The 18,167-nt window shown below is 40.9% G+C and overlaps 2 protein-coding genes across 2 annotated transcripts in view; one reads left to right on the forward strand and one right to left on the reverse strand.

Moving 5' to 3' along the window:
- Positions 1-18,167, reverse strand: part of TBCD (tubulin folding cofactor D) — a 108,805-nt gene that overhangs the window by 69,218 nt on the left and 21,420 nt on the right. The window contains exons 12-13 of the mRNA XM_039716036.1: positions 17,976-18,050; positions 14,881-14,975 (exon numbers count right to left, since the gene is read on the reverse strand). Of these exons, the coding sequence (XP_039571970.1) occupies positions 14,881-14,975; positions 17,976-18,050 (170 nt within the window). The remainder of the gene's footprint in view (positions 1-14,880; positions 14,976-17,975; positions 18,051-18,167) is intronic.
- On the forward strand, positions 9,040-11,649 carry ZNF750 (zinc finger protein 750). Its single transcript, XM_039716037.1, has 2 exons — positions 9,040-10,524; positions 10,935-11,649. Exons 1-2 carry the CDS (start codon positions 9,101-9,103, stop codon positions 11,647-11,649), a joined length of 2,139 nt encoding a protein of 712 aa, XP_039571971.1. The 5' UTR covers positions 9,040-9,100.

An 18,167-nucleotide genomic window follows, 5' to 3' on the forward strand; every position in this document is an offset into this window, starting at 1 on the left:
AATTCACTGAAAGTGTAACCACAGGGCTCTTCCAACCTGCTCTCCCTGGCTTCCTTTTCTTACTCCTCAGCGATGCAAATGTTTTCAACCTTCACTTTACACATATGTGATTTTATAGCAGAAACAGAAGCACAGACAGCATTATTTCCTGGTGAAACACTAATATGGAATATATTTGAGACTGGGACTACTCAGAGCTCAGCAAGTCCTTGAGGGTGACACCAGAACATTCTTCAGCTCACCACCAAGACGTTAAGAACACCCAGGAAGGTTCATGTTCCTCTACATGACACACCTTATTAGCTAGAAAGTTTATACTGTGCTGTCATCAAGAGAAATTTTAATAACGTCCTTTCACAAGCAAACCAGAATTTCAAGTAAACTAGGATTCTCTTGTTTGTTTAGTATTTATCCCCACCCAATTAAATAAAGAAAAACCCCTATAAATAATAGTCTGAAGCCTACAAAACCACAAATACAGCACAAAACAAAAGCTGTGAAATCATCCTGAAACCACACTGAAATGTAGGGTTTTGGTTCTAGCATACACTGTAGAGTAAGGAATATTTAGTTTTGGGGTGCTGCAATTCCAAATGTAGAATGGCACACAAATCCATCATCAGATCATGAGATTTTAGTTAACTTCAGGCTATTTTGCTGAAAAGGTTTCTCCCACATGCAAATTAAGCTGCATGTGATCCCTTCTAATAAGAACTGAAATTTTACAGCTGAATAGTGACATGTAACTTTGAATGCAAAACCCGAACAGCCAAGCTGCAGCTCATGAACTGCAGCATCAGTATTTTTCAATGAAATAAAATAAAACATCAGGTTGCATTTGCTGGTTTATATTCCCCACTTTAAAAATGTATTGAAATACTAAACAACATATATTAATCATATAAATATTAATAAAATTTGGCATATTTCAGAAAAAACCAGAAAGCTAGCAATATGTTGAATCTGAGAGTATTTGTTCTATGCCTCCCTGCTTTCTGGTGAGAGCAGCATCACAGCAGCCCCATGCCAGGTGTAGATCAAAGAAAAATGGCTTTATAATCCCTGGAACTGCACATGGCACAACTCAGATCCTCCTGCTGCTGGATTCTATCAGAAAAACTGTCACGGAGGCAAGAAAACTGGCTCAGCATCTCTGGTGTAAGCTTTGAAACTAAAGCAGAAAAGGAAAAAATATTTGGCATGAAAATCACTTTTAAAAAAATACATGTGGAAATAGAGCTGTAACCTGAGCATGAAACAGAAGCTGAAGGTGTATTTTGCCTCCCTGTGAGAATGACTGCCAGGGAAAAGAGTCACCATGAAAACCCTCCCTTACAAACAGCTCATCCCTTTGCCTACAGCCCCAATTCCTGCTGTTTCCCACTTCCCCCAAGATGTTTCACCGCCCAAGGGCGAGGATGGGAACCCAAAGAAAGATCATCCCAGCTCCACACCAAACAGCACAGGCCACAATAAATATCTAAAAATGGGATCTGCAGTTGCTATTAACTGCTGAGCTTTTATTCTTTTCCCATACAAGTAATTTGCTCAGTAATCTGAACAAGTGGCTCCCAAGCCCCAGCACAGTCATCTGCCCAGACCTATCTCTGGAGTCAGGGACTGGATTGTTAGGAAAAACAAAGGCACATTTCAAAGGTGTTATTCAAAAAGCATTAAGACTAATAACTATTCATATGGGATAGAAAAAAATAATTATGAGAATATTGTAGGAGAATCACGCCGTGTTTCGGGGCACGGTGTGAGTTCCAGCAATTACACTCACATCCATTTGCCCCCTTCTGGGAATGGTGTGGAACAACCCAGCCCCAACATGCTGATGCTTTTTCCCTCAAAAATTTCTATTACACAAATTTGTATTCAAAATATTTTAAAACTCAATGGAAGAATTTATCCCATCTTAATGCAAAGGATTTACAAATCCTTCGATAACTTCAGTTCCAGTGATCCCAGAAAGAAAAAAGGACTTTATTATCTCAAAGCCACAAATGTAGACACAACTAAGGTGACACAGGTGAACATTGCTGTTCCAAGGCATTTCCTGGATGTGGAAAGCTAAGCTCCAGCAGCTCCATGTGCACCAGCATCCACATTTCCCTGGGATCATGCTGCTCTCCTGGAATAACTAATGAGCTCACAGATTGGTAAAGCACCTCTGCAAAGACCTGGAAAAAATTACTGGTGGTGGAAAACCAGTGGCCATCCCCTGGGAGCAGCACTGGAGTCCTGAGGGCAACCAGCAGGGCCAGTCCTGGCATCAGAGCAGAGGGGCAAGAACTCTCTGATGAATGGGGAGGTGACAAGGGACTGGAGCAACAGCTGGCACACACTGACACATCCAGGGAATGGAATTCTGAAGGGGAAAACAGAAACGAGATGAGAGTGCACCCAGATCAGGGTAAATTTACCCCATCTGGATGCAGAGTTTCTGCAATTGATATTTTGTTTTCTGTTTAGTGCTAATGCTGAGCAAAAAAATTCATTTAAAAGCACATACAAGGAAGTCTGTAACAGTTAGAGAATGACAGAATTATGCTACAGTAATTAAATCCATGAAGTTCAGCTACAGCTAAACACTTACTTAATACTGAATTTTAAAAACAACCTAGAATAAAGAAGTATATTCTACACCAAAGAACATAAAAACCCCAAAGCTTCAGCCCCACAGAGATACAAAAGTGACAAGATTTTTAAAAAAGGCAACTTGGCAGAAACATATCAATAAATCCAAATTTTACTGTGTCAATCCTGGTGCTCTTAAGTAATCTGACCTGTGTTCAGGTAAATGAAAAAGGTGCTGGGGTCACTGATAGGACAGGATGTGATTGGGTGAGTTAAAAAAAAAAAGTGGAAACAACATCACTGCAATCATGCTGCATTAGAGAAACATAATAATAAAAAATAATTAAGGGAAAAAATAAAACATACCACAAGAGCCACTCTTCTACCTTAAAAGTAGTGATTGCTTATAATTTGAATTTTTCTTTCAAAAAGTTAGACCAGCCCAGCAAGAGGAAGCATGGTGACCTGCATATCTACACAGGGAAGCAGATGTCTGTAAATAATTCCACCAATCCAAAGGCAACACCTTTACAATTATTTTTAAGACACTGCTTTAAAGTATCTTAAAAGACTGATTTTCAAGACTTTAAAGACTAATTATCAAACAACTTTTATTCACTTTCTAAACAGGTTTTGTCCTCACAATTTCCTTAATAATTTTAATTCCAAAAAATCTTACTTTTGCTAACTATAAAATCCATTTCTATATAAATATAAAATATAAATATAAAATATAGGATAAACTCTTCATATAAAATATAACTGTATAAATATAAAATAAATTTAAAGTTTCAGTAACCTGCAGCTGTCTTATCCACACAGCAGTGGGTGAAACAAGGGGGTTCCCATGTTCAGTTTTGAATAGAAGTTTTAACATCTCTGGAACATTGGAATTAGTAGCCAAAACCTCTTTGCTTATGCATTAACAGGAGTGGTTTTAGACAGAGCTACAGGTATCAAAACATTTTCCTTGTGTGAGCTGCAGGTATCAATCATTTCCCTTGGCAGCTCAGCCATGTCACCAGTGCCTGGCACACGCACCCAGAAATTTGTCATTTACAAACTCTCACAAAAAACACAACTAAAAGCCAGCCCCAACACTTAGCAGTGGGTGAGCAGTTGACTTTCCCGTTTCACTGCTGGATTTCACAGGTCCTGAGCAAACACAGAGCTGTGACAATCAATCCTGCCTGCAGTGACTCCTTTCCCTTTCCAGGACCTTACATTTGGCTGTCGATTATAGACAAGCTTTGGCAGGTTCCTGTGGCAAGCAGGCTTGGAGTTAGTTCAGTCCCGCCTTCAGAAGGGAGACTCATGAAGGACAAAAATTTAAATAAAAATGAAGAGGGGGGGGAGGAAAAAAAGAAAAAGAGCAAGAATATTAAAGCAACAAAGGCATTCGATAAAAAAGTCAGTCTCCAAAAAATGAGCAAAATTATTTTTTCAGCTTTGCTACCCCCTGCGTACAGTCAGTTCTGCTGCCCACGAGTCACTTGCACAAAACTTAAAATATCCTCAGTGCTAACTCAGCCACTTCTGACCCCACACTGCCAAAGGAACAGCACCAGAGCTGAGAGCAAAACTTGGTTGTTGGAGGGCACGGAGCGACGGGAGCTGCCTTCCCTTCGATAGGAGATGCTGAGGTAATGCTCAATGAGCGCGGTGGACGCAAACAAATGAATCGTAGCTGCAGGCTGGAGTAATATCAGGTGCATCTCTACACCCCGAGGGCTCAACTCCTACACGCTCAGGTCCCTCCCCTGGAACAGCCTCCTGCAGTTTCACTCAGGGCTCAGGCAGAGAACAGGTACTGCTCTCGCAGCAGTGACAGCTCCAGCGCAGCGCCCGCCCGGCGGCTCTCGGACACCCCAGTGCCCGGTGAGTACATTGCTTTACAGCATTTCTTTCAATAAAACCTGCTGCTGTTAAGGAGGAAATCGGAGGTGCTCAGTTCCCAGCTGTCCCAGCAGCCAGGGTTACTCCAGCAGGTGCACTCACGGCACCAGTCTCAGCTTTCAGCAGAAAGTTTCAACAGGAGTGGGGAATATTTCAGCCGGAGAGAAAATCTGAGTCTTGCAAGTTTTTACAATAATTAACTCTTCTTGTTGGTGCAAAGGGTTTTCGGCACCTTTTATTTATTCTTTTTTATTTGGGGAGATAATATATTGAAGTATGACAAAAAAGCTGTATTGCTTAGAATTGCTGTGTTTGCTGTGCCAGCTCTGCTTCCTACAGTCGTGTCAGGTTCATCTGAAAAGCTTTTATGAAAATAATGTGCTCCAGCTTTGATTTATTAATTTTTCCAGCTTCTGGAAATGTAGCAGAAAATCAGATAATTTTCTATTTTCTAGTCAATTAGAGTGTATTAAGACATTGATTTATTAACTTGGTATGTAGAGAGATTTTTATTTCCTATCCACGCTGCCTAAGCAAGTCGTTTAATCTGTGTTTCGGAGCTTCCTCTTGCACAGACACACACACAGAGCAGTTCCCGTGGGTCTGCACCTCACACACACACTGCCCTCCCAGCCCACCCTTCTCACCCCTGCTTCCTCCTAATTAACAATCAGTTGTGTTAAAATTTATCTTTCAGTTTCAAGGACCTGGAAGTTTAGAAGGGAGGGGTGGTTAATCGCTGGAAAAATCTCAGCTAGAATAAAACTCACAAATCTTGTTCTTGCAACACCCTGGGTAGGTGACAATGGCATGTCCTTGGGTTATGCAATAATGCCACATCACAATATTTTAATTATAGCATGTCCTTCAAAATGTTCCACCCCAGTGAGTCCTCCTGGTCAGAGATCCACATCACCAGAAGGAGCCTGCAATAATAATGGGGTGGGCATGAGCAGCTGTTACGTACTTTGCTGAAGCAGTGTCCTAAAAAGAAATGTAATTACTGTCCCTGCTTGTAATAAAAGACATTTTGAAATTTCCTCTTTGATCAACTGGGCATCTTAAACAATTTAAACTACTTAAAACCCTAAAAAAAAACCAACCTGGACAGATATATATGCACATATCTGTGTGTGTGTATGAATACACATGTGCATGTGTGTGTATACACTTATCCCCACGGACATTTTTTGTTTATATATTTACACACAATGTTCAACTACATTCCTGTTTTCTGAACCTGCCAACAGGTTAAAGGCAAGGAGGGAGCAACAAGCTGCTTTTAAAAACAGAAGGAAGGAAACTTGGAGCAGTCAGTGTCAGGCTGGAAAGGGTGACAGGTTCGAAAGCCATGGGGAGGTTACTAGTGCCAAAAACAAACAACTAAGATAACCTCAAGTTTAATCAAGATTATCTGAATAACTTGTTTTCAATAAAAATATAAATAAAGAACACTACTGCATTTCAAAACTAGAGAATTATAATAATATAGAACCATCTGCATTTCTACAAGCTGGTCTACAGGAAATATTTTCAATCTAAGAAAAAAAATTTATGTAAAAATTATCCTGCTGTTGAAGATTTTTTCCCCCATTTTTAAAAGATATCACAAGTGATGGCATGGAAGTTAAAGGAAAAAGCAACTACTTATTTTGATATTTTCTTTCCAGTACAAAATTCTAACTTTGGCAGCACAAAACATAGATTGTACAGCTGTAAGTAACATTTTTTATATAGGGACAGTTTTAATTGGTTACACCTATTTTAAACTATTAATGTCCTTTTTGACTGTGTGATCAAATAGTTTTAATGTTTTTTAATACTAAAATATGTCTCTCTGCCAGACACTCTTGTGAATTAGGGACCAGAGGAAGAATTATCCTACCTGTCTAGCTTTAGAAATATTTTATTACTGGCACTTTTAAACCATGAGAAAAAAAAAGGGATTAAATAGTAAAAGAGAGAAAGAAAACATTCACCTGGCTGGCACTGACCTAAGTTTAAGAAAGGTAAACACCCTTTAAAATGAGCTGCTCTCTGCACCTCCCAAGTCAGAGCAGCAGGTTCTGGAGCCATCAAAACAAATTAAATAGAAAGAAGTAAAAAGCTGTTGGAATGCTCTCCTGCTGTACCCACGGCAGAGGAGCTCCAAGGCTTGAAATTTCTAACATTAAAACTGCAACAACGCATTTTATCTTGTTAAGAAATGATAGTTAATACTCTGCCCAACAGGAATAACTTGAATCAAAGTTAAATACCAAGTACAAAGTCAGAGGGGGGAGGACAGGACACACAGGAATTTTCATTATGAAGCAAAGGAAAGCTGGAAGAACAAGGAAATCTAATTACCATCCCTTTATTATAAATGCTGCACCTGAATGCAGATTCGGACCTTATCATAAATGCTTCACCTAAGAAAGCAATGGAGTTTTGACAACAATCTCTTTTTTCAAGAATAATTAGTACAAGCACTTCCAAGAAGATATAAAGAATAACAGGTACAAACTGACTTGACCGAGTCCATGACAAACTTTCCATGCTGGTTACACATCATTAGTTAAAAATAAGTGCAACAAGCTCACTTAAGGCAGAAGAAAGAGTCCAGTTCCCTATCTCAACCTCTCCTCCTCTGTCTCAGTATTTAATTCACTTATTTTTAAATGTAAAAATATTATTTTTAATATTTCAAAGGATTTCTAGCTAATGTTATTTAAAATATTTTAAAATACAATATATTATTTTTTTAAAATTTATGGACTACCATTTCAGCCATACTCCAATGATGAGACTTGAACATGCTAATGTATATTCCCTTGTTGCTCTTACAGTATCAGTATCCAACTCAAACAACCTCATTAAAATCTGAAAAACAAAAAGCTACTTCTCTAGAAATTCCTTTTTCATTAATCTGAAGCACATTTAATCACTTGTTAATTTTAGGAAAAAGCTTGATTTTTTTTTTCTACTCGCAGAGCAGCTTTGCATTTTTAAGGGTGCCTTCACAATAACTATTTTAACAAAATTAATACTTCTATGACATCAGAAAAAACATTTAATACAATTTGCTAGAATTACTATACCTGATGAGCCAAGCAGCAATTCTGTAGCTTTCCCTTCAGTTTTCATCATGTGTTGCCTGTCATTTTCTGTTAAACAATCTCTGATTTAAGAAATGCAAAACATCTACTTGAACTAAAATCTCACGGCACATAATTACCAGCAATTCTTTTCATGAACTTAGTATTTTAATACTACTAATTCAAACTTCTAAAAAAGCTTAAAAAGCTTTTTTTTTAAAAAAAAAATGGAGCTATCTCGTCACTCTTCCAATTAGTATTCCTGTAGTTTCGGGTAACACAATAGATACAGTACGTGGTTTTGCAACAGTCATCATTTTGATAATGATGCTTGTAGTTCATGATGAAATCATCAGTTTTTAGATCTCTGCCATAACACATCCTATAAAATCATGAGAACTTGACTCCGAGAGTTTCTCACGCCTTCAGAATCAGTGAACATAATGGAACAAGCCGGTACAAGCCCTCCCGACTTATCTACCCGGCGAATCACTGGGCTGGATAAAGTATCCACAACCTCCGTTTTTCCACAGAAAGGCAGATAGATCCTTCCCCTATAAATCAATGACTGTCAGACACTTTTCCCCCCGAGTTAATACACCGGGGTGCCCGTGTTAACTGTGTGCAGTCTGTGAGGAGCGACCCAGCAGGAGGATGGGAGATGTGTTTATCAGGATTCTACTAGTCAGACACTGCAGCGCTCATTTCTCTTAATTGAATTAGGAAGAGGAAGAAAATCGGTGTGGTTTTATCCTTCGAGAGATTGGGCACTTTTGAGGTATCCATTGAGATTGGGCTGTTGGGAAACGCCACACCAGTGAAGAGAGGGGCTGGTCAGTGTCAGAAAGAGCCCAGTCAGCCGCCCAAGAGCGACCCATCCACCCCACCCTTGTGTCACCACAGCAGGAAATTCCCTCCTCGCTCTCCCGGACCGGCCCGACAGGCTCGCCCCACATCCAGCCCCTGCCGGGACCTGCCTCTTCCCATCCCACCCACTCCACTCCTCTCTCAACAGCTCCGCCTGGATTTCTACTTTCATCTTCTCAATGAATGTTCCTCCAGCTTTCAAAGAGAACTCCCCCGAGCCGGCAGCACAGGCAGGTGACAAGGGCTGCTGCTGGAAATTAGGCCACTTGTGTGACTGTGTTTGGGTGAGGGAGGATGCCAAAGGTCAATGCCCATCTGACTCCAGCCTGACTTCCAGCTTTTTTATTCTGTTTTAAAATACCCAAATAACACAAGATATGCAGTATGAGGGGGAATGCTCTCAAGACAAGGCACTACTTTGTGTTTAGTTCAAATGTTCCACTATAATTCATTTTAAACTTTGTGTTTCAGTTCCTGCACTACCAGTGGCAAAAGCCTTGTTTTCCGGCACCCTCTTCCCCGAGACACCACAGGAGCTGGCTGCTTCTCCTCACCTGGGAAGAAGGATTCTAGAAACCTGAAAAACCGGAAACATCACGAGGCTAAAACTGAGGGAAGCCAACCACAAGAAAGTTTTTATAAAGAACCATTACATTTAATTGTCTAAAGCAGAAAAAAAAATGAGTCTCCTCAAAGAACGTAAACCCAAGAAGCCTCATTACATCCCAAGACCACCGGGAAAGCCGTTCAAGTACAAGTGCTTCCAGTGCCCCTTCACGTGCAATGAGAAATCCCATCTCTTTAACCACATGAAGTATGGCCTCTGCAAAAACTCCATCACTTTGGTGTCGGAGCAGGATCGTGTCATCAAGTGTCCAAAGGGCAGTTCCCTGGAGCCCAAACAGATCAACCAGCTGGAATCTACGGTCAAACCAACTTCTTCTAAATCTCTCACAAACGGACTGTCAAGCCTCGATTCAAAGCCTCAATACCCTTTTACAAAAGAAGATGCCAAGGAAAACGTTGAGTTACAAAACCAGGCCACAAACGCCGCAATTCCAGGACAGAAACCTGCCATTCCGAAGGAACTGAGCCCTGCCAGCTCTGCAGCAGAAGGTGCCATCAGCGTGCAGCCCCTGATGGAGGGCATGGTCAGGCCCTCGGCCTTCGTTCCCGTCGGAGAGCACCGAGACAGCAAAGGCCCAGAAATCACTGAGGCATCTGAAATCCTCTCCCTCTCTAACAAAAGTTCTCCTTTTCACACCAAGTCTGCGTTTCACGCACCAGCTCACCCGTGGAAGGCAGGTTCTTTCCTCCCAGAGTTTCCACATAAAGTTGCTCCCACGAAAGGCTTTGGTTCCATTTCACCTTACATGCAACCAATGATTCCCGAGTACTCACCCCACTTCTATGAGCACCGGCTTGCTATCTACACACCTTACCTGCTCCCAGGCAGCACAGAGTGTGAAAGCTCTGCTCTCTCTGTCTATGGAACACAAGATCAAAGACACTTTCTTCCCCACCCTGGGCCACTTCCAAAACCCCTAAATCCATCAGCATATGAACACTATCGATTGTTCCAGCAGTACCACTCCACTCCACCGATACCATATGGATTTTGTAGGCCAACAGATCCTCCATTTTACAGATTTTCACACGTAGCTGGTATCAACAGGGAGCAAAACTCCCACCTGATGGAAGAAACCACCTTGCTGTACCCAGCTTCTTTAAGTCCGTCCCAACAATACCCTCTAAGCTCACATAAAAAACAAGCAGATTATGAAAAAGAAATGACGTTATTGCACGCCAAAGGTAACGCTAAGGATGACCAAAATGAAAGAGAGAATGCCAAAATGAGCCCTCTTGCAGGAAGTGCAGCAACAGGCTCCCCTGGCAGACCCAGCCCCACCAACTTCACCCAGACAAGCCACACGTGTGAGGGTTTGTTTGACCTCTCCAACAAGTCATCCTCCACATCCCTGGGCAAGTATGACCAATCAGAAGAAAACTTCACAGCCTTCAGACCTGTGAGAAAAAGCACGGACCAAGCGCCTTCCCTTCAAGGCGTGCAGGCGCAGCAGGAGAGAGGGGATTCACCCAACAGGTAAAATAACACTTTGCAAATTCTTGTCAGGTTTACCAGGGACACACAAAGACAGATGGGCACATTTCATGCAATGCCTGTTATATTTAGATTTACAGCAGTTAATGTGTTCTGTACTAACTGTGCAAAGCACACAGGTGGTACAGTGAGCAGACCATTCATTCTCCTTAAATGTACCAGCAATTTCCACTGTGTTTGTGTACTTCCAATGTGTTTCAGTACTTCAGGGAATTGCTTCCATTACAGTGACGGGTATGGTGAAAGGGATTTGGGGATTTAAAGGAGAAACAACAGAATTGTCAAACTTCTAGCCTAGAAGTCCAGATTTTTTCCTCTTCTTGTCCACTTCCTCAGCCCCAGTTTAAAAGAGCAATTGATAGTAAATTCTCTTTTCTCTCTGTTTCTTTCAGCATCAATGTCACTGATGAAGACTCACACACACAGACTGATGGTCAGAACAACACGGGCTCGCTGTCCAACACGGAGGAAGACACAGGGATAGGTCCTCTCAATCTTTCCAAAAAGCCCGACACAAGCACAGGACCTACTCACGAGCACACGTACAAAACCCCATCCAAAACAGACAGGCAGAGCTTCCTGGAAATGCAGGACATGCCCCTGAACCTCTCAGTGAAGGATTCCTGTAACACAGCCAGCCTGAAAACGTCCTTCCACAGCCCATCCCACGACAACAGCAACGCCGCCGCCGCTCCTCCGAGCGCCGAGAAGGAGAGCTCCGCAGCGGAGCCGTGCGTCCCCAAGACCCCCAGCAGCAGTGCCTGTGACAAACCCTTCGCAGCCCAGCGTGGTGAGGCTGCAGACTTGGGGCTCATGGAGAGCTGTGACGAGCAGAAGCAGACAGCAGCCGTGGCTCTGTGCCAGCTGGCTGCCTACAGCCCCGGCACGGCCCGGCTGGACGGCGACGGGCACGGCGCGCAGGACGGGCACGGCGCGCCCGCGGAGCCCGCTCCCGATGCTCAGGATACTCAGTGCAGCCCAAAGGGCAAAGGACAGAAAAGGACAAACCAAAAAGAATCTGCGAAATCCCAGCAAGGTGCTAAGAGGGTCAGGCCCAATGACTGCAGCAGAGTGTTCACTTTAAGGAAGAGAACAAGAGTGTCCTAATTCTCCTCCTTTCAGTGAGTTTCTGGTTATCAGCATCATTGTGAAATTTCTACAAACCCTCATTCATTGGGCTTGGCCCATGACAAGATACATTCAATCTCTCCATTGTAAATAATGTTCATAATTTTATATTAATATTTTTAAGTAATTGAACTTTGCCTTGTACAAGCTCAGGTTTTGATGAGTGAATTTTTGCATTCGTTACTAAAGCCAAAGTAAATTAGACGAATCTTCAAGGGGTTTTTGCAATTGTATGATGTAAAATAACTTTTACAACTTCTTTTCTTAAAAGACGTTTAAGCTCTAGGAACAATATTGCTCAATAACATACTGTCATAGTCTTTTGCCAGCCTTAACTTCATCTAATAGGGGGGTTTTTGGGTCTTTTTTTTCCTTTGAAAACCTTTTTATGTCACTGTGCAGTAGTTTAAACAAGCTTAAGATTAAAACTGGCTTTTTAGAATATACTGTAAAAACTGCTCTGTGTATGGATGCACTTTGCCATTCTGCCCTAAGACAGAACAAACCAAATTTAGTTACTCAGAGGCAGAGGCCACTTTAAATAAACTGCCCCAAACCCTGTGTGGGCAACCTCTTCTTGCACTGACTAGGACCAAGATTCAAGTCAAACCAAAGAAAGCCTGCACAGGTTTAATAAATGCAGTTTATGTTCAACTTTAAGTAAATGGCTATGTAAACAACACTGAAAATATGAAGAACTAAGCAATCCAGGTGCCTGCTTTGCTGAGGTTAGACAGACACTGGGCAGCCTTCAAACTCCAGGCCTAAAATGTTATTTATATAATTTATTCACCTGAAGCCAACTTTCCTGGTGAAGGTCTTGTTTCAGTACATGTGTTATCACTCACTATCAGTTTCTGTGTCCTTCTACATACAGCCATAAAACTATTTCCTATTTCTATATCTGTGTATATAAACTGGCAATTTTTCAAATAAATCTTGTGATCTGTACTTACAATATATGGAAAGTCATTAATGAACACAAATACATTTACTACACTATCTATATTGAAGAACAGCTAGCAAGAAGTTGCTAGTTAAATTTTCAATTGGCAAGCAGAATTTTGGGACCAGACCAATTCCAAAGAAAAGGAGCTTTCTTCATTGACAGAAATTCACTACACAGGTTAATTCATCCTTACTTTTAATTCCAAATAATGAAGCTCAGAATTCTCTCTGCCTTAAAGCTGCTGTCCAGCTTGTCCAAACTGCTGCAAAAGTTCAACTAAAATAAGGCTGATTGATCCCTGTGTAAATTTGCACAGTGTAAGGAGAACAAACCCAGAGCAAGCATTATTCCCATAAAACCACAGGTATATTTCAATTTCTCATTGATCATTATTCAGGTGAGGAGAATCCTCACCTGCCTGAACACCACTAATAGGTGCAAACCTACTTAAGGAAGTGGAGCTGCATCCAACATAATGCAGAATTCCCAGAATTTTTTGAACTCATGTTTTGTGCTGTGCTGCTTTGAGCCAACAACTCAGACAAAGCATTGTAACAAGTTTAGTAATTAAATAGTAAATAACAGAACTTCAGTTTCTGAGGTAAGGGACAAAAAGAGATATATTGATCTTTAATCCTTCATAGAGAAAAGCTTCTCTCACATTATCAAAAGGCAAAAATCTCAATGTGAGTTTGAAAAAAGGCAATGCAGTAACAGAAGAAGCCAAATGAACTGAAATGCCAACAGCAGGGCACAAGTCAGTGTGAGGCACTGAGCTGTACAGCAGCACGTGATCAAACAAGGAGAAGAGCTGCTTTCCAGTCCAAGATTAAAGCTTCAATCCTAGGGTCAGATGTGCTAAATCCCTCATTTCTAAACATGAAATTACAGAGTCATGTGTCACCACTGCCACTCTTCACACTATACCTGAAGCTATGTGCCTCAATCATCTCTGAGAGCAGAAAGCTTCAGTTACTATTATCCACAATTTTAAAAAATATCTCATGTATCTCTTTACTTGGTAATTTGAATTTCTTTAAAGTGATTGAAGAAAAACTTTTCAGTGTGTCTTCCATAGAAATCAAGGATTAATTCTCCCCCATCTCCATACAAATATTATTTATAAAAGCCAACTCCAATGGTGATCTGATCTGCCTTCTTCAAAATAAATAAAAATCTATATCATGAGGTCATCCAGATTCCCTGACAGAGGTACAGTTCTGGTTTTGTCAGAACTGAAGTACAGATTTACCTTTGGAGAATTTTCCTTTCATGATTCTCCAGCTGTAAACTGGAAAGTTTTTAACTGTTTCACCTTTGCCATGCAAGGGCAAAAGTAATGAAAGAAAGGGAAAGCAGCTGAAGGCTCACTGCACAAACTTTCTCACATGCAGCACATGCTAGAATGGACAGAACTCCTTCCATGGAGAGAGAGTAATAAACTGCATTAAATGCCACATTTTACAGCACATCTTCAAACTATTAAAGATTTAGCACCCTGACTTACTAATATGAAACACCAGCTTTGAAATATTTTTTAAATTTAGTGTTCAATTTCCCTGTTCAACACAGGAGCACCAGATGGGATCCAAAGAACCATCTAGAACAAGGCACTGCTGTAAAAGCACCCAAGGGTGGATGTCACCTGCTACTGTGCTTTTGTCATTCCCACTGTGTATAGCATTAACCAAAATTACATTAATATCTCTGTAATTCAATGCATGTTGATAACTACAGAACACACAAAGAAACAATTCCTCTGCCCTGTTCTTTTTCTTTCCATCCTGCTATTTCAAAAACCCATTTAAAACATAAACAGTTCATGTATAAATTACATGAAACTGTCCTTTGAAATTTAACCATAAACAAACAGCAGAAGCTACTGGCTTTAAAGTGCAAGTTAGTCATCAATTATTTAATATATTTTGCTTAAATAATGACACTGACACAATATGGAGACATGCAGAATTGTTTTATACAAGTGTACAAAGAAACATGGGAGGGAAGAAGAAAGAAGAAAACCTCAAGAAATTAATTCCATTTTGGAAAGAAATATTTATTAAGTATAAAAAAAGGCACACCCAAGCCAATGCTTTAGACAGAAGTACTTAAATATCCCCATGGGCAAATGTTTTACTGTAGAACTCAGTAGTTCAGTCATCACCCAGCACACACATCAGCAAATCCCAGCCTATTGCCACACACTGGTGCCTAATAATGTAAATTATTTCATGGACTGACACTCAGGCAGGCCAACTCACCATCTGGGATGCGGGAGGGGAGCAGCAATCCTCTCCTGCCCAGCTCAGCCAGGGCCAGGCACCCCCCGTGCCACGCGTTGTCTGTCTCCTGGAAACTGATGTCAGAACAAGAAGTTTGGTTAAAACTGGCCCTCCTTCTCAGGATTTCATTTCTTATGGTGAATTCCTAACATTTTAAAAGACACCTAATGCAAACCAGCATGTTCTTGTTGTGTTATGGATGGCAATGGACTTGTAAAGTAGAAGAATGACAAGTTAAATGTTTTCTTTCCCATTTATAAATATGATTAAATACTCAAAAAACTCATTTATGACTATAAATGTAACTCAATACAGAGGTTTCAATACTTGAAACTCATAGAGAAAATGGAAAACAACTTCCTAGTTCATGGGCAGAAAATTTACAGAACATACCCAAAATAACTAATGAGTTAGTGCCAAATACAGCCCTTAACTTGCAAAAGAGGTTCAAATGGCAATTCCCAGCAAACCCATTACAAGAGTTGATGAAGTAAGCAAATAGTGGTTTTTATCCACTTCTAGAAAACATAAACCAGAGAAACTTGCAGTGAACTCAGCAAAAAGCTGTAAAAATTATTTACCAAATTTATTTATTTATTTACCAAATGGTAAATAATTTTTAGTGGGCTGGCAGATAATGGAGTGAAAAGAGGAAAGGTAACATGCTGCAGGATTAAATCTGAACAGAGCTCATTCTGTATTACACCAGGAGCAGGAATCTGAGAAGAAAATGGACAGCCAGGTCATATCCAAGCTTCATCTCTCCCAACACCATCTCTGAATGGCACCTCTGAGAGCAGGTGCTCAGCCCAGGAAAAGCAGGACCCCCATCCCCTTCTTGCCCCCCTGGCTTTGGCAATCAGCACAGAGACAGCTCAACCAGAGCTGGAGCCAGAATCATTATTTAATAACCTCTGAAGGGACTCTCTTCCATTAATTTGGATAATCCCTTTTTGAACTCCCTTTACACTTTTGGCTCCCATAACATCCCGTGGCAATGACTTCCACTGGTTAATTATAATTGTGTGGAAATGCACTTCCTGCTGCTTCCCTGCTCTGGCACCAGGGAGAGTGACTCGTAAACAGCCACTTGCTCTCCCTCCTCTGGCCTCTTTGCAGTGGAGATCCAGCAAATCAAACCCCTCCACTTCTCCTTCCCACCTGTAAAAAGCCCCATCAGTTAAAGCACTTCTCAGTGATTTAGTTTTATCTCTTCCTTTCCTCATAATTTCCAACATTTGTCTTGTTTTCCCTGCCAGCTGCTGAGCACTCCCCTGACACACTCTGACAGATCAGTGGCTGCCAGGGCTTTGACAGAGAGCAGCATTTTGCCCCAAGTACATCAGTTTGCATGCATTAGACATTATATTTTACATGACATTTACTGTCATAGTACTTCACCTGGGCTTCTGTAACACTTTCCTTCCTGTCACTTTTAGCTCTCACTACATTAAATCAACTTGAAATATCAGCTGGTTTCTTCATCCCCCTTTTTTTCCAGGATTCTTTATGTGTATGCTGAGCAACACAAGGCTCATACCCCAGTGGAACTGTGCTGACAATCTCACTACACTGTGAAAAATCATCATTCATTTCTTCCCTGACTCTTTTCTTTTGATATGTCTACACAGAACAAATCCTTTCTTCTTATCCCAAGAGGTACAACAGATGAGCAACTGATTTATTCCTATTTTGGTCACTAGATATTCAGTGCAAAGGCTCCAACAGAAGCTCTCTCTGTCCTTGCCTATTTGTTCCCAGGTGTTTCTGAAGAAAGCAGGTCACTCAATTATTAGTTGAATTACTCATCCCTATGACTTGAAAAACAAGGAAAGAAAACACAGTGAGTACAGGTCTTTGAAGCTCCAGGGATAATTGAGATCAGCAGCACCTCTTAAATTAATCACAGTAACACAGTGAGGATCATCTAAGTGGATACTTTCCTTGCAAGCCTTTCAGACTTTATACCTTCTTTTTTTTCTAATGTGTTATCCTTTGAGCTGCCATCCTTTATTTGTACTCACAACCAAAGTGAAAATACTTTTTAAAACTAGGGACAAGTGACAAACTGCTCATGACCAGCATTTCTTGCCAATAAAGAAACTCTTTTTATTATTGGCTTCCCTAAACCACTCGTTTAGATTTCAGGTACTCAATGCAGCTGTGATGAGCAATTTGGTATTAAACAAAAGCACATGATACTTGTTTAATTTTTTGTTTAATGACTTTACGTGCTCTACAGGAATGCAAAGCCATGACATCCAACACTAAAGTGCACCAAAAGAACATCCCACAGCTCTGGGTGCCCCAACCAGAGTTTCCACTGGCCCCAAGTCCTCTCTGACACAGCCAAGAGCAGATCTCTTAGCCAGAGTCTAAGAACCAGCACATTCACTCTCCAAAACACTTCCAGACTCTGGCAGATCGTGGAGAAGCTTGCAGACAAACAGCAAAATTTTTGTTCAGGTAAATATTCTTAGGATCCACAAGGTCCTATGGCAAGAAGTTTTTACAGTTCAACTGTAAAAACTGAACACCACCATTCTGTCTTTATTCAAAACCTGCCACGTGATGCTTGAGTTTGCTTCCAGTAACACAAAACCTGGAGGGCAACCACATCCACACCATTCCCAAGTGCATAAATCTCTATTATACCCTATTTATTCCTCACTCTCCCTAAATTTCAGCCTCCCCTCACACAGAGACTGTTCCTCACCTCTGGTGAATCTCAGAACATCATTTCCAGTTCTGCTGGATTTCTGAGGATGGACACTAAACTCAAGACATGAGTTTGAGCACACCAGGAATCTCTAAAGTAGCAAGTTAATGAGTAATTTTTAAATTTTTCCTCAGATTAACTTTACTCCCTGCACATTCCCCTGGCATGGGGTCACGAGGATGGATCAGAAATAATTTCTTTATTGAATACCCTTAGCCCATCTGTGCCTTCAAAGATTTTGAAATCTGAGAGAAGGACAGCAAGAAAGTTTTAGACCTTTCTTCCTAACTGCTGACCCTCATTCCACAAGCAAACATGTTTTAGACGTGTGTAAAGCGTGAAATAAGATTTTTACCTAAAACAGTCCAACAGGGACCCAATCACATCATCTGCTAATTCCTTTGGAAGTCTTCCAGTTATTCTACCAATTCTACAGAAAAGAAAAAGAAAGAAGCATACAATGGATCATTAGTACTACAGTTGATTGGTCAAGATGCCACCCCACTGCCCTAAGACTGAAACCCTTAAACAACAACCTCAAACTTTA

The sequence above is a fragment of the Passer montanus genome, unplaced genomic scaffold (genome assembly GCF_014805655.1).
Source record: "Passer montanus isolate IOZ18808 unplaced genomic scaffold, ASM1480565v1 scaffold35, whole genome shotgun sequence".
In the NCBI taxonomy this organism is placed as follows: Eukaryota; Metazoa; Chordata; class Aves; order Passeriformes; family Passeridae; genus Passer; species Passer montanus.